Source organism: Lynx canadensis, chromosome D2 (genome assembly GCF_007474595.2).
Source record: "Lynx canadensis isolate LIC74 chromosome D2, mLynCan4.pri.v2, whole genome shotgun sequence".
Taxonomy (NCBI): domain Eukaryota; kingdom Metazoa; phylum Chordata; class Mammalia; order Carnivora; family Felidae; genus Lynx; species Lynx canadensis.
Window position 1 is genome coordinate 30660659 of NC_044313.2, and position 15024 is coordinate 30675682.

Here is a 15024-nt window from a genome sequence, read left to right on the forward strand (position 1 = left end):
TTAGCGGTAATAGCCCATGCTGGAAACACCCTAGGTGTCCTGTGATAGATTACTGGTTCATCAAGCTGTTGTCCATCCACACTAGGGAATAGTACTCAGCAATAAAAAGGATTAAACTATTGATACACGTAGCAACTTGGATAGCTCTCGAGGGCATTATGGTCGGGGCGGGGGAGGCCAATCTCATAAAGTCACATACTGTTGATTCCATTTATATAATATTCTCGAAATGACAAAATTACAGAGACAAGAAATAGAGTGGCGGTTGCCAGGGGTGGGTGTGACCATAAAGGGACAGCCTGAGGGAGGTCTTTGGGGTGATAGAGCAGTTCTGTATCTTGATTGTGGGGGTGGCTGCACAAACCTACACATGCGATAAAATGACACAAAGCCGTACACACGCACGCACACACATGCACGCACGCACACATGCACATGATCAATGTCCACTTCCCGGTTTGGGTATTATGCTGTAGTTGCATAAGCTCTAACCATCGAGGGAAACTGGGTGATGGGTACACAGGGCCTTTCTGTACTATCTTTGCAAATTCCTGTGGATCTATAATCATTTCAACATAAAACGTTTTTAAAGAAATGCATTGGGGAGGGGATTGGTGCGGGGGGCGGTCTAAAAAGAGAGGAAGGGGGAGGGGCAATCATAGAAAAAATGTTGAGGAGTCACGAGTGTCCTTACTAAGACACCATGGCGAAGAAAGCATTTGAGTCAAATATACCTGGGCTCAAGATCAGACACCCTCCCCTGTGTGTTAGCACCTTATGGGGTGATATAATACTAACATAAAAAGAGCAGGCAATGTGGTCTGAAATTAACGTATATGTTAATATTATACACATATCATATGGGCATAGAAGAAAACTGAAAGAACATGCAAAAAGTGTGAGCAGTGACTCTGAGTGGATTAACACGGTAACTCTTACTCATCCAGGTGGCACTTTATTACTGAATTTCATCCTCACGACCACCCTGTGACGCAGGCACTATTTATCCCCACTTTACAAATAGGAAAACTGAAGATCATGGCAATTAAGAAACCTGCCCAAGGTCACATGACAGATCAGTGGCAGAGCTGAGACTCAAATCCAGATCTGCCCAACCATGTGATTTTTGTTTTCTTCCATATGTTTTGTGTGCGTGTGTTCCAATTTTTATAGGAGCACATAATATTTTTGCAGTCTGAAAAAGGAGCATAAATGTTGAGGGGGCCCGGGGCCTGGTTATGTGAGCATGTTCTTGGCCTGTTTCACCCTGGATGGGTCGGCTGGCTGTTGAAGCATTTGTCACTTTTAAGGTAGCCATTTGCGATGCTGGCCAAGTACGAGATGACTTTTAAATATGTTGTCCTCCGACGAAACAGCAGTAGCCGACAGTCATTGAGCGCTTAGTGTATACCAGGCACTGCACTTAAGTGCCTTGCATAAGATACCTCACTCAGTTTTTAACCACAACCCAATAAATCGTAACCCCATTCCACAGGTCAGAAAACTAAGAGGCTGAGAGTGGTGCCCCAAATCACATCTCCAGAAAGTAGAGAGGGCTGGATTTGGACCCCGACTCCTTGAACACCACTGTCTGAATTCTTGACCTCTGTGACTTAACTGCTTGGCCTCCCATAGCTGCCGTGTGTGGAGCCAGCCAAGGTCCTCCGCTCTGCCTCTTTCTTCCTGGACATACACGTCCCCTCATTACCAGGTGGCCCATGTAAGGCCATCCAGTCACCAAGACAATGCCGTGGTATCACAGGTGGGATGTTTATCCAGGCATCTGGCTGGACGTCAACGCCCCAGCCCACTGTGTATAGATCAGGAAATTGAGGTTCCACAGAGCAAATCCTTGGTAAGGATGGGACTGGGGCTGAGGTTCTCCTTCCTCACATCCTGTGGGCTGCCTGTGCTGTTTTAAGACGTTTTTGTGGGCCTCGCTGGGTCTCCTCTCCAGCCAGTATCTGCCCTTGACAAGAGCACAGACCTGCTTTTTCAACCGGGCAGCCTCGGCTGAGTCATGTGCGGGGACCACGGGCACCCAGGAGCCTCCATGCCTCTCCACAATGTCTGCCTCCCACACTCGGGGTAACACGCCGCTGCATCTGGTTCAGAGCCTCTCCTTGATATTTTGCAAGGCTGGGGGATTTATTCTGGCTCTGAACTCTGGCCCAAACAGCTCGACGGGTTCCCTTGTAGGCTCCTCTCTTGCCAGGATCCACTCCCAGAGAGCCACTGAAGGAAGGCTGCTCTTGGGGACCTGTCCCTGAAGCTCACTCTTGAGCCTGGCAGTGAGACTGAGGCGACCGAGCAGGAAGCAGCGCCAGGAGCAGGTGGACTCTATCCCCACAGCTCCAGGGCCCCCAGTCCAGGAGGGTCTCCTTCATGGATCCAGCATAGCACAAGCCTTCCTGGCTGATGGAGGGGCAGCGATGGGGTGGGAAGAGAGGGAGCCAAGAGGAAAGGCCAGATGGAAGGAAGGATTGAGGAAAGCGAGGACCGGGACCACAGACAGGCAGTGGGCTGGGGAAACCGAGAGACACAGAGAGACCTGGGAAAGAGACAGATGAGACAAAGAAGAAATACCCGTGCCCTCCAGGCTCACAGCCCAGGGAAAAAGGCAGATGGACACGGGGATTCTGGTGCAAGGTAGATCTAGATGGGCTGTGCGAGGACCAGCATGGGAGAACTTCGTTCTGCTTCCCAAGGACATGGGCCTAACACGAGGTCTAGCAGGATGGCGGGAATTTAGAAGGCACGGTGGGCGGCTGATGAGAGCACTCCAGGGGCTAGCCTGGCTTGAACACAGACCCAGAGATGGGAGTGTTCAGTGTGCCCACGACGGGAATGGTCTGGTAGGAGCGGGGCCTAGAGAGGGAGGCCAAAGCCCAACTGGGGGGCGGGGGGAACCAAGAACCAGGCTGGAGGGGGACAGGCGGATCAAAGCTCCCCCGAGCAAGCCAAAGCCAGGCCGTGCCATGCGAAGAGAGAGCGGCCAGGAGCTCGGGAGCCCCAGCAGGGGTGGTGTCCTACACCAGGAGCCCTGCAGGGAGGGCAATGCTTGAGTTGTTCTTAGAAGGATTTAATATTTTTTCCTGATTGTAAGAATAATGCATATTGATTATCGGAAAATTAGAAATTATAACATGATTAAAAAGAAAGGAAAAATAACCCCAAAGCTCAACATTTTGTTTTGAATACTAAGCAAAAGGTTAACGTTCCTCCCTTCACCCTCTCCCAGTACCATTTGATCCATTTAGTCAATACTTATTTACTGAGCCATCTACTATGTGCCAAACACTAACGAGACAAAGATCCTTGCCATGGGTGATCTTAATTCTAGTGGAAGTAGAAGAAACATATAAACATAGTAACTAGGTAAACATATAAACTGTTAGAAGATGTTAAGTGCTGTGAAAAAAGCACATGCAGAACAGGGTAAGGGGATCAGGAATGTGGAGGGGGAGGGGTGTGGTCACCTGCTCCCGGCTCCCCGCTTTTCTATGTGCTTTTACCACATGCGCTGTGCCTAGGAGCATATTTATAGATAAATACTCCTTGGGAGTTTTTGTTAACAAAAATGATGATACTCTTCCGTTATTCCCAAACTTGCTTTTTTCCCCCCCCTTAACAACGTAACCTGGACACCATTTTCGGGCTGCGCATCTCTCCTTTGTTTTCCAAACTCTGTGCCGCACGGTATGTCGCCGTGTGGCGGCATTCATAATTTGTGGAGCAAGTCTCCTATTGACGGGCAGTATGATGGTCTCCAGTCCTGAGCAGTTTGTTTTGTGGCGCCTGGGGTGAGAAGGGGCATGTCCAGAACACGAACGCAAGAAAGGCCTGACCTGTCCGTCCAGTCACTGAGGCCTAGATGTGGGGCCCTTGGCTGTCCCCGGGAGGGGGAGGTCTCTAAAGGGAAGAGGGCCCAAGGAAACCCCCCTTCCAGCACTCACGGCACTCCCGCTCACCCCAACCGACCCTGCTCCCTCCCTCCCTTTGTGAATCATCCTCTGCCTCCCCCTGACTTTGCAGCAAGGTTCGGGGGAGAGTGCGTGGACAAGTGCGTGGGCATGCACGTGTGCCCCTCGGCACGCCTATGTCTTGCTCATCCCTGCACTGAGCCTTGGTCAGGGGACTAGCTTCTCAGACCCTCATGTACCCTCCCCACTCCCGAGGGTCTGGGCTGCATCGCATCACCACGCAGTAAAAACTCACAGACCTCCCTGGATGGCTGTTTCATTCTCTGGGGTTCCCAGGGGGCCCATTCTGGTGTGCTGTCGGCTCCCATCCTACCCACCCCTGCTCAGTGGAGCCCCTGGCCTTGTTTCACCTCCCCTCTGCACCCTGCCCTGGCCTTGCCCTGCTCCTTCTGGCCAGCTGGCCAGCCAGGCTCATAAAGAAGAATTTATGCTCATGGCCTTTGTGGGGTGGCCCACTGTGCACTGTTTGCTCTGCACCTGCATCCTAGCCGCCCCCCTCCACCCCCCGCCCTGCGCACCCACCCTACATATCCCCTACCCTGGCTGTCCGATTCCTGGTTTGCAGAGGACTGAGGCCACTCACCCAAACCCAGAAAATGAAAACAAGCACCTACAGTCTACTTGTCCCAGCCAGCCCCCATCGGAGGCTCACCCGATGCCCAGCCCACCCCAGGCATTGACGGTACCCCTGCCCCCCCACGCACACACACACACCACCTTTCTTTAAGCGAATTGTTTGCGAGTGACTCAGAGCTGCCTCCGAGCCTGCTGGTGCTCATTTAGGGAAGGAAAATTCAGTGGCCCACATAAAAATTGCTTTATTAAAGTGCAAAAATATTCCACCAACTGTATTCCCACCATCTGTTTTGCTGGTAATTCTGAAAAGCACAATTCTCTGAGCCTCCTTGGCCTCTGTCCTTTAGAAGCTGCCAGAGGTGACTCCCTTCTGCTCTTGACCTCCCAGCTGTGCTGGTTATGGGGCCTCCTCCGCCCGCAGCCCCACTCCCTGACACACAGGCCTGGCACGCAGACTGCTTAAAAGCTGCCCTTGTGCAGTGCCTGGAATGACCCGGGATGTCTGGCAACTTGAGAGGGAACAGTCTGGGGACAGGAGTCTGGGTTCCAATCGTAGCTCAGGCACCTGTGAGTCACTTCACCTTGCCAATGTCTACACCTGGAGAGCGGTGATAGAACGCCCACCTTGCAGAGTCGTCTGGAGGGTTCAGATCAGCCTCACACATGAAAGTTCCAAAGTCTCTCCCCATCTCCCCCCGCCCCAACCTGCCAGTACGTTTTCCACACTCTGCTTCCCCCACCTGGAACTTCTCCCTACTCTTCAAATACACATGACCTTACCATACCTCTGTACCATGCCGCACCATCTGTCTGGACTGCCCCTTCCTTCCCTCCTCTGCCTCACAAACTCCTACTCCTCCTGCAACACCCAAATGGAATGACTTTTAACACCCGCCTCTCTCACCAAGTGGTACCAATGCTATGGCTGCACGTTCCCAGTTCATTATAACATCATCACTATGTTCATTGCCTCCACGGGATGCAGCTCCCACAGGATGGGACCTGGGTCCATCTCCTTCCTGTTAAGTCCCAGATCCCTGCAGGACACTTGGCCCGTGGTGGGGCTGGGCGTCGGGGCCAAGTGAGCAGTAGAGCAAGGGCAAAGCAGATATGGGCTTTTGGGGTCAGACATCCCTAGCTGGGGAACTGTGAGCAACTTACATCCCCTCCCCGGGTCTGAGCCCCTTTGTCTGTAAAGTGGAAATTAGAAGTCTAGTACGTTCCCCATGGTGCTGCCGAGAGGGTCCAGTGCCAACAGTGAGATCACCTGGTACAGTTTGGGGTACATATTCTCCAGTATTATTGCCAAGAAATGAAGGTGCTTTGGGAACTACAGGTGCCCCCATGTCTAAGAGATGGTAGAGATGGGGATGCTTAGGGGACAGTCGGCTGGGGCAGGGCTCACATTCCAAGGAAGAAGGACTGTCCTTCCCAGGAGTGCTAGAGCTCTGGGCCACACCCCCATCTTACAGATGAGGAAACTAAGGCCCCGGAGAAGGTGCCCAAGTCAGCAAAATCAGCAGCAGCAGAGAAGGGAGTCCTACTGAGATGTGTTCTCCTTGGCTGGCTTCTCTCATAGCCCCTGCCCATCCTGGGTTGGGAGGAAGGGAGGAAGCGGGACTCAGAACTACATGCTATGAATATTCGGTGACTCTTCTGAGTTATTTGTGGCGCTCCAGTCAGGCTGGAAAATGTATTCATGTAGCGTTCTGTTGACTTAGGTGAGAAACATTTGCTATTCTTTGTCTCCTTTTTTTAATGGAAAAATATTTACTTTTTATATATGCCACTTAATTTGGGCACTGTACAACCTAAAAATGCCAAATCTCTTTAACTTCAAGAGACTATTACAAAACAGAAAAAAAAAAAAGCCCACAGATGATACCCCCCAGTCCCGTGGTCCACCCTTCTTCTCCAAAAGGAATTATTACAGAAGGAGGGAGTGGGGGATTAGAGGTTTATGAGAAACAGTTTCTGGCTTAAGAAAGCAAACCCCAGAATCAGTGAGGCTGGAAGGGGAGAGTCTGTAGGGGAACAGAAGCAGCCCCGAATGTGGGACTCTGTGCTCTGGGAGTCTCTCCCTGGTCCCACTGCCCCACCGGGCCCACAGAGACGGGCTGCTCACCCTTGACGCGTGTGCGTGTGCCCGCAGCGCCCTGCCCTCATTAATCACGGCGCGGTAGCAGCAAGGCCGAGGGGAAGCAAATGCGGGGAGGGTCCGGAAGCTGTGGCTCGAAGTAGGGAGCTTCCTCTGGAAGCTCCATAGAAGGGTGCCGGGACTCCCAGGAAGAAGGCACAGCTGGGGCCCTCCACCCCATGACCCCTGCTGTCCCAAGCTCCCCACCAGGGTGAACCCCTGCACACAGGAGTCTACACACACACTCCCCTCAAAGTCTGCTTGTGGCTGCCAACCCTTTTCTAAAATACAGGAATCCCTTTTATACATGAAAATGTGCCACAGACTACCCTCCGCCCCCACAGTAGCTATCCTTGTAAAATCCTTTGGCGGACAGTAAGGGCCCAAAGCTGCTGTAAATTCAGCACCACTTTTCGGTTTCCCTGTTTCTTCTAGGAGTGTCTGCATACATTAAGGGAAAGTAGCACGTATAAGTGGGTGACATTGTTTATTCAGCCCACGAATGATGCTTGAGGGTATGACGGGATTTGTGGACCCCTGAGCACCAGGCCTGCATCTGGTCATCCCTGGTGGGTGACGAGGGGGCTGCACCCGCCCTCCTACCTTCACTGAGCACGGCCCTCTTTCCCAGGTGACTGACTGGGGAAACAACCTCTCCTTGCGGGTGAGGCCCAACCCCCCCCCCGCCCCCCTGCCTCCCGCCCACCCCCATTCATCACCATTAGCCTGACCTTGCCGCAGTGACAGGCCTGATGCCTCAAGCAGGGGGCTGGGGCTGCCTCTGACACCACCTGAACACCTGACCTATCTCTCCAACCTGCTTTCTACCACCGATGTAACACGTTGCTTTAAGGGTGTGTGTGGATGGATTCTCCATGAATATTCTCTGAGCTTCGCCATTAGCTTCTGTAAACATCTCAGCTCTATAGGACGGTCCTTCTCCTGTGCCTTCCACCGTCCTGTTCTTTATCACCTCAGCTTTTATTTAGAGCTCAGCTCAAGTGCCTTCCCTCCAAGAGCCTGTCCCTGATCACCCTGGCTAGAAAAGTTCCCCAGCCAAGCCCCAGTTCCTCTTTACCGTGTTGCCCCATCTTTGTTTTCTTCACAGAGCTTGTTAATATCTGACATCATTGATCTGTTCATCTTTTTGCCTGTCTGTCCCCACCAGAGCGGACGCTCCCTGAAAACAGGCACATTCCCAATGGTAAAAGAAAGCATGGCCCCTAGCAGGCTATAATTATAAATGATATAAATTTAAATACAGTGACATGGCCAAAATTACACAGCAAGGCAAGCGGTACCGCTAAGATTTGAACCCAAAGTCAACCTCCTTACCACCAGGCTTTCCCTTCTCCCCTAAAACAGCTTCATGCTGATTGGCCTGTCCGCTAGAATGTAAGTTCTAGTGCTGTGCTGTCCAATATGGTAGCCACGAGCCATGCGTAGCTATGGAAATGCAAATTCATTAAAATTAAATAGAATTTAAAATTCAGTTCTCCTTCTGTCCCGTAGGGAAGGATGAAGCCAGCAGTGTGGAGGTGACGTGGCCAGATGGCAAGATGGCAAGCCGGAGCGTGGCCAGTGAGGAGATGAACTCTGTGCTGGAGATCTCCTACCCCCGGGATGAGGACAGACTTCAGAGCCCAGCCCCACTGGAGGTGAGTAAGGGTGTCCGGGCCTCATAGCCAGAAGAGCGGACCCCCTCCACAGCCCCATGGTCTGAAAGTGGACTCCCAGGAATTTGCAGATTTTGCCTCCAGAATGATGAAAATCTTCTCAGCAAAGAGCAGGCTTCATAATGATCCCTCCATGTGTAGTTTAGGGAGGGATTTGTAGTTTAAGAGGGATAGGTTCTGTTAGGTACCCCAGCTCAGGCACCTGGATCCCGCGTGAATTCAGTATTGAACTGAATACATTCTCGTCCTTCCCCCAGTCTCCTCTTCTCAGTGCAAGGGGAGGGGTCCCAGCAGGGAAGGGCAACCCCAGGCCCAGAGCTAAGAGCACCCCTCATTCTGGACTCAGGGTGACAGCTGCTCTGTGGCTGTGATTAGGGGGGAACCGGAGGTGGGATCTTCTCAACTCACCAGTGTCTCTGCTTCTGCCCACCTTGCAGTGCGGCCAAGGATTCTCCCAGCAGGAAAATGGCCATTGCATGGGTGAGTTGCCTGCAGGCACTAGAGGATGGGGCAGAGGCCAGAATCTCCCTGGGGAGTGTCAGTCTGAGCCCTGGCAAAGCTTAGGCTGCAGACAAGAGGGGGAAAGGTGGGGAGGGAAATGTGTTGTTTGTCCCCTGGGGCTCCAGATGCCAAGACAACCGCCATGTGACTCACCAAGGTGAGAGTGACGCCAGCAGCCAATAGGCCAAATCATGGCAGTTCTGGGGATGGAGTGCTTCCTGCCACGAATTTGGAGAGAACGGGCTTGGGGAGGAGACGCGTAACTGCCTGTACAGTGCTCACGGGGTGGCCCGGCCGTGCGAGGGGCCGTGCGGCCACCTCACGGTGGCAAAGGTGCGCGTGCGTCTTCCGTGGTGGCTTTGGCACGGCCAGCTGGCGGAGCGGCAAGCACGGGAGCTGGCAGACAAGGATGGGCATGGCCAGGGGCATTGGAGCAACCCGGGCGTGGAGTGTAGTCAGAGAACAGAAGGGAGACGGTAGCCTCGTGCAGTACTGGGAGGCAGGTGGCTAGCACACTGCTAGGACCGCAGCTCTGTGAGAGTTCGCTGACTTTCTGAAAGTCCTCCAAGGGCCTGGGGTGGCAGAGGGGCAGCCAAGGGGCTCAGCGTCTGAAAGACCCTCAACCCAGTATCTTCTGTGTCAGGAACCGGCAGTGAGGGGTCAGGTCAAGGACTCCTCCTGCCTTTAGACTCTTAGGCAGCATTCTTCCTAAGTCTGTTCCATAGATGCTCGTCAGCCCCAGGCTGAGTGGGTTTGCTACTGAGACTCAAGAGTAAACAAGACAGGGCCACCTGGGTAGTTCAGTCAGTTAAGCGTCCGACTCGTGGTTCGTGGGTTTGAGCCCTGCTTCGGGCTCTGTGCTGACAGCTCAGAGTCTGGAGCCTGCTTCCGATTCTGTGTCTCCCTCTCTCTCTGCCCCTCCCCTGCTCATGCTTTGTCTCTCTCTCTCTCTCTCAAAAATAAACATTTAAAAAAATGAATTAAAAAAAAAAAAAAAGAGTAAATGAGACAGACACAGCCCCTGCCTTCATGGGGCTTAGAGCCAGTGGGAGAGGCACATGAATAAACAGTGATGACCAGAAATGTGAGCAGGGCTGGGTGGGGGAGGGGTGGGATGTGGGAGCACAAAGGTGGGGCCTCAACCAGCCAGGGAGGGTCCCAGAAGGTGCCCCAGGGAGACAAGGCCTGAGCTGAGACCTGGGGGGCGATGGGGAGCTCGCCAGGCAGAGAGAGGGGAGAAGGTGGTCTGGTGGAGGGCGCTCCACCGGCAAAGGACCACAGGTGAGAAAGTGAAGGAGTGCAGCTCTAAGGGTGGCTTGGGAGGAAATTAGTCCCTTCCACTCTCCACGTCCCAACCCTGGCCACTCTAAAGAGAGGATGCATGTACACAGAACTTCCAGTGTCTAGCCTGTGCACTGGAAGGACCCTGTGGGATCACCCTTCCAGCCACTTTTTTTCATCATCTAGCGGACAGTTACGTGCCCATGCGAGGTGCTGGGGATGTGGGCCAAGCACCTGCCCTGGAACAGCATCTGTTCTGAGGAGGAGGACCACAAACACATAACCTGGCAGCCGGATGAGATGGACCAAAAGCAAGGTGTCCCTGGAGACTGTTCTAGACAGAGTGGTCAGGGAGAAGCCCTTTGAATTGAGACCTGAAGGACGAGAAGGTCCAGCCACACGGAGAGCTGAGGGAAGAGCAGGAGCGAGGACCACGAGGCAGGAAAAAGGCTCTGTGTGTGAAAGGAATGGGAAGGAGGCTGGCGTGCCCGGAGGTGGTGGGGGAGCCAGGCGCTAAGTCAGGGAGGGTCTCATGGTGTCTGGATTTTGTTCCTGAGGCCCTTTGCAATTAAGCAGGAGAGTATGATTCACATTTTCAAAAGATCGCCCTGCCTGCTGAATTGCAGATTAGATTGGAGGGAAGAGTGGAAGCCAGAGTGCCAGTCTGAAGGTGGCTGCAGAAATCCAGGCAAGAGGTGGTGCAGGCTGGGAACGGGCTGTGGCTGGAGAAGGAGGTGGGCAGACAGAGGGGTTCTATGGGGGCAGAGCGGCAGGATCTGTTGTTAACTCGCCTACAGAGGTAAGGGAAAAGGAGGAACTAGGGATTGCTCCTATCTGTGCTTGAGCGGCTGAGTGGGTGACATTGATTGACTTAGGCGAGATGGGGTCAGGGGGTGGAAGAAGTTTGAGGGCTGGAGCATCTAGATTTCCATTCTGGACCTACTGAGCATGAGATGCATGTTGGGTTCATAAGTCTGGAGCCCCCGGGACAGGTTGTGGCTGCAGATAGGAATCTGGACTCACCCATCTATGAAGGGAGCACCTACAGGAAGTGTGGTAGATAGAAGGCCCCGGGCCAAGTGTGACACCCCCAACACGTAGAGGTCAAATACAGAACGAGCCAGCCAGAGGGACTGAAGTGAGGGAGTTGAGGCATAGAGAGAAGAAGGGATATGCCCAAGGTCACAGAGTGGGTGGGGCAGCAGAGCCTGAGCGAGGAGCCACTGCCCCACACCTCCCTGGTGAGTGACTCCCCTCACCTTTCAGACACCAACGAATGCATCCAGTTCCCATTCGTGTGCCCTCGAGACAAGCCTGTGTGCGTCAACACGTATGGAAGTTACAGGTGCCGGACCAACAAGAGGTGCAGTCGGGGCTACGAGCCCAACGAGGACGGCACGGCCTGTGTGGGTGAGTGAGGCCCAGCCATGGTCCAGTAGGACACAAGGAAGTTGTCTTCCACCGGGGAGCTTTGGGGAGGCCCCAGATCAAGGTCCCCAGCCCCTGACTTCTCCTGGCCGGATGGAGTCTCCTTAGACCCCCGTTGGGTCTCCGGGGAAGACCGTGACAGAGGTTTGGAGAAGCCCCCGCCACTACTGCCACCATCTGAAGGGTCCCTGGGGTGCTGTGCCCTGGACAGAGGCCACTGTTCTTCTCACGTCTCCCCTTCTCACATATTCCTACCTTAAGGTCAGCCGGTCTTTTCCTACCAGGGATATAAACTAGCTCCTACTACTCATCTTTGTCTGAATTTCTGAACCGGTATTTGTCTTCTTCCTCCCAAATGCTTCCCCCCACCCCCATCCCACCCCCATCCCCTTTCTCTTTTTCCCACTCTCTCTCTCTCTCTCTCTCTCTCCCATCCTTTTTGCAGCTCAAGTGGCCTTTTTAGGTGGGTATCCTTCTGCTGCCTTTAGAATCTCTGAGCCTCTCTCTCGGGCCTCATATCTTTCTCTAGGCCTTGGACTTTGCCTTCAGTTATATGCACTTTAAATCCCATCAATAAAGGAAAAAAAACTAAACTAAACTAACAACCTTTGTGGAAAACTAAATCTCTCCTGCTGCCTGTCTCTCTCTCCACGCCAGTAGACTCTGCTGCGTGCTCCCTTTGAATGGACCGCAGGGGTGGCCATCTTTGAAAAGGGAAGTTTGGGAGATACTGATGTTTGTGTAATCTTGTTTGTGAAGCCTTTCTTTGCATGTTTTCTGAGAAAACAGGAAAGGAAAGTCTCCCCTCTTACCCCATCTACCCTCCCTCACTTCTTCAGAAGAATCAAGATAGTCCTGTCTTTTCTGTATCCTCCAGTGTCATGAGCACCCTGTTTTGCCCTTAACAAAGATGGCTCCCAGGCAGTTGCTTGCTCAGTTGATTCACTCATGTGTCATGTGCCTGCTGGTTTGGCCTGTGCTGTTTCTGCTCTGTGTGCCCTGACTTCCTGTGGTAGAGAAAGCCTTCTGGGAGTTGGTGGTTATTATGGGAGGGGAAAAGGTGGCCCTTTGGGAACTCTTGACAAAAATGTTAAAGTTTGAACTTGCCAAGTCTTCCAGCCTCTTTCTGGAGAAATTATGCCAATAAACTCTCTGTTGCGTATTAGTGCCTAGCTGATAAAAACAAAAATGTGTCTGGGGCAAGTAGATGCTGGTTGGAATCCTGAAGTAGCAGCAGCTTTTCTGTCATGTAGCCCTTGGAAAGCAAATCACGAGACAGGGAAAGTGTCCTGGGCATGAGAAATGGTTTGGGTATGTGCACCAATGTTCACGTTTGGGGGGCTGGGGTTTGGGCCAGGCAAGGGATGTAGGATGAGCAAGGAGCAGACCTGGAGGGAATATTCTGGGCCTTTTACCTGGGGGACGGTTGCTTCTCTACACTGGGCCTCAGTTTGCATAATCTAAATAACAAGAGATTTGGTCTGGTGTATTCCCAAAGCCCTTTCCTTTCTAAGACCCTTCAGTGTGTGGCTGGACAGAGATATGGCTAGTCTCAAGTTACCCTGATTTCTAGAAAAGAATCTTGCAACTTGGTCTCCTCTGCAGTCTGCTTAGAAACCTGGAAGCCTCTGTAGCCAGAGCACCCTTTGGGAATGATGTAACACCATAGAATACTTTCACAACCAGCCTCGGTAGTGAAGGCTTGTTATAAATCACAGATCTGTTGTTCGTGGGGGAAAAAAGTTGCCCCAAGATATAATAAAATCACACTTAAGCATGCAGCAAGCATTTTAAAAACATATTTAACAAAAAAACTACCATTTTCTGATATAATAATAATACTCCCAATAAATCACAAAATATGAATTCCTCATAGCTAGTACTGTTTTTACACTCAGAAGACGAGCTTAAATGAAAAGTTTTAAAATAAAAACAACCACATTGTCACAAGAAAGCGTGTAACAACTTAAAAATCGCTCCACTTCTGGGAAGCCCGCTCCTGTGTGTTCAGGTAGAAATTAAAGGTCTGGATGGGCCCAGACATGAGGCTCGGAGAGATGAAGTGATCCACCCAAGGTCACAGAGCCAGCTGGTCCCCAGCCAAGGCTGGAGCCCTTTCCTACCACACCATCTTGTCAGGGGGTGACAGACAGCACTGTCACTGTTCGGACTATTCCCTAGTCATTCTGGAAGCTGCTGCCTTTTTAGAAATGAACGAGTAGATCTAAGATAGCGAGAGAAGTAAACCCCAAAACCCATAGAGGCAATGGTTCCAAATGTAGTGGTGAATGGCAAGACGACGGTGTCCACTGACAGACCGCACACAACAGCACGAGAAGTAAGGGACAGGACAGCTAGGGAGACAGACTGCCAAGGACATCGGAAAATTCAGGATGACAGCAAACTTCAGAAGATACCTCGTCAAGTAATAACCATGAATCCTCCTACACGGAGTTTCTTACAACAGGGTGTGTTTGTGTCGATTTACCCTCCTTGGTGGGTGGGGCCAGATGAGTTACAAAGAGGAGTCCCAAATCCCCCCAGCTAGCAAGAGCACCACTACACTATCCCAGCTGCTGGGTAAGAAGGCTTACTCCTGATGTGATTCATCCAGTCAACAAGTATTAGTTGAGCACCTATTGTGTGCCAGGTACTAAGCTAAGCTCTGGGCATACAATGGTAAGTAGAGATGACCTGGTTTATTGTTCCCACACGGCCTCCCTGCAGCCAGATGGAGGAACCCGGTGCATGGGATAAGAGTGGGACTCACAGGGGCTTTCTGAAAAATCTAGCTAAATGCTTGGGTTGCCACACCAGAAAGCAAGCTCTCTCATTCCAGTATTCATTGGGCAAGCATTCACTGAGAACCACTGAGAATACTCCTCTGCCCAGGAATGTACCCTTAACATAACAATAATAGCCACACGTAGTGAGCTTGGCATGTCTGGGCCAGATCTAAGCTCTTTAGAAGAATCAGCTTGTGTAATCCCCACCACAATCCCGAGCGGAAAGTGCTATCAGGATCCCAGTTTTACAGAGAAGCTATGTGGCTTGCCCAGGTCACACGGCTGGGACACACAGAGGAAGGACTCCGTCAGAGTAGTCTAGCCCCCAACCTGAGCTCTTAACAAGGACCCTTCCTTCCCATTTGGGGTGACTAACCCGTTACACAAAAGCCACAGTCTCTCTGCGTTGCCCAGGGGCCGGGGATGGGTTGGGAAGGAGGAAATGGAGTCTCTGACGGAGCCCGGGATCTGTGACAAGCGCCACACGGTCACCCTGCAGCTGCAAGATAGAGGTGGCAGTGCCCCTGCTGAATCTTCTCACCAGCCAGCTTGGCTGTCCTTAGCAAAGGGAAACCGTGGATCACCTGCACAGCCTCTTCTCCGTCGCCAGCCCTGCTCTGGGGAGGTGCCATTCTGAGGGCCAAGAGTTTGATTAT

The 15024-nt window shown here is 52.2% G+C and overlaps 1 protein-coding gene across 2 annotated transcripts in view; it reads left to right on the forward strand.

The window, feature by feature from the left end:
* Positions 1 to 15024, forward strand: part of CRTAC1 (cartilage acidic protein 1) — a 149823-nt gene that overhangs the window by 124035 nt on the left and 10764 nt on the right. The window contains exons 12-15 of one of the 2 annotated variants that reach the window (XM_030334808.1): positions 8209 to 8354; positions 8810 to 8852; positions 11421 to 11564; positions 12028 to 12836. In XM_030334808.1, coding sequence (XP_030190668.1) covers positions 8209 to 8354; positions 8810 to 8852; positions 11421 to 11564; positions 12028 to 12146 — 452 coding nt within the window. In that variant the 3' untranslated portion in view covers positions 12147 to 12836. Of the gene's footprint in view, positions 1 to 8208; positions 8355 to 8809; positions 8853 to 11420; positions 11565 to 12027; positions 12837 to 15024 lie in introns of those variants that run through there. The other variant, XM_030334807.1, reaches the window with a different exon arrangement.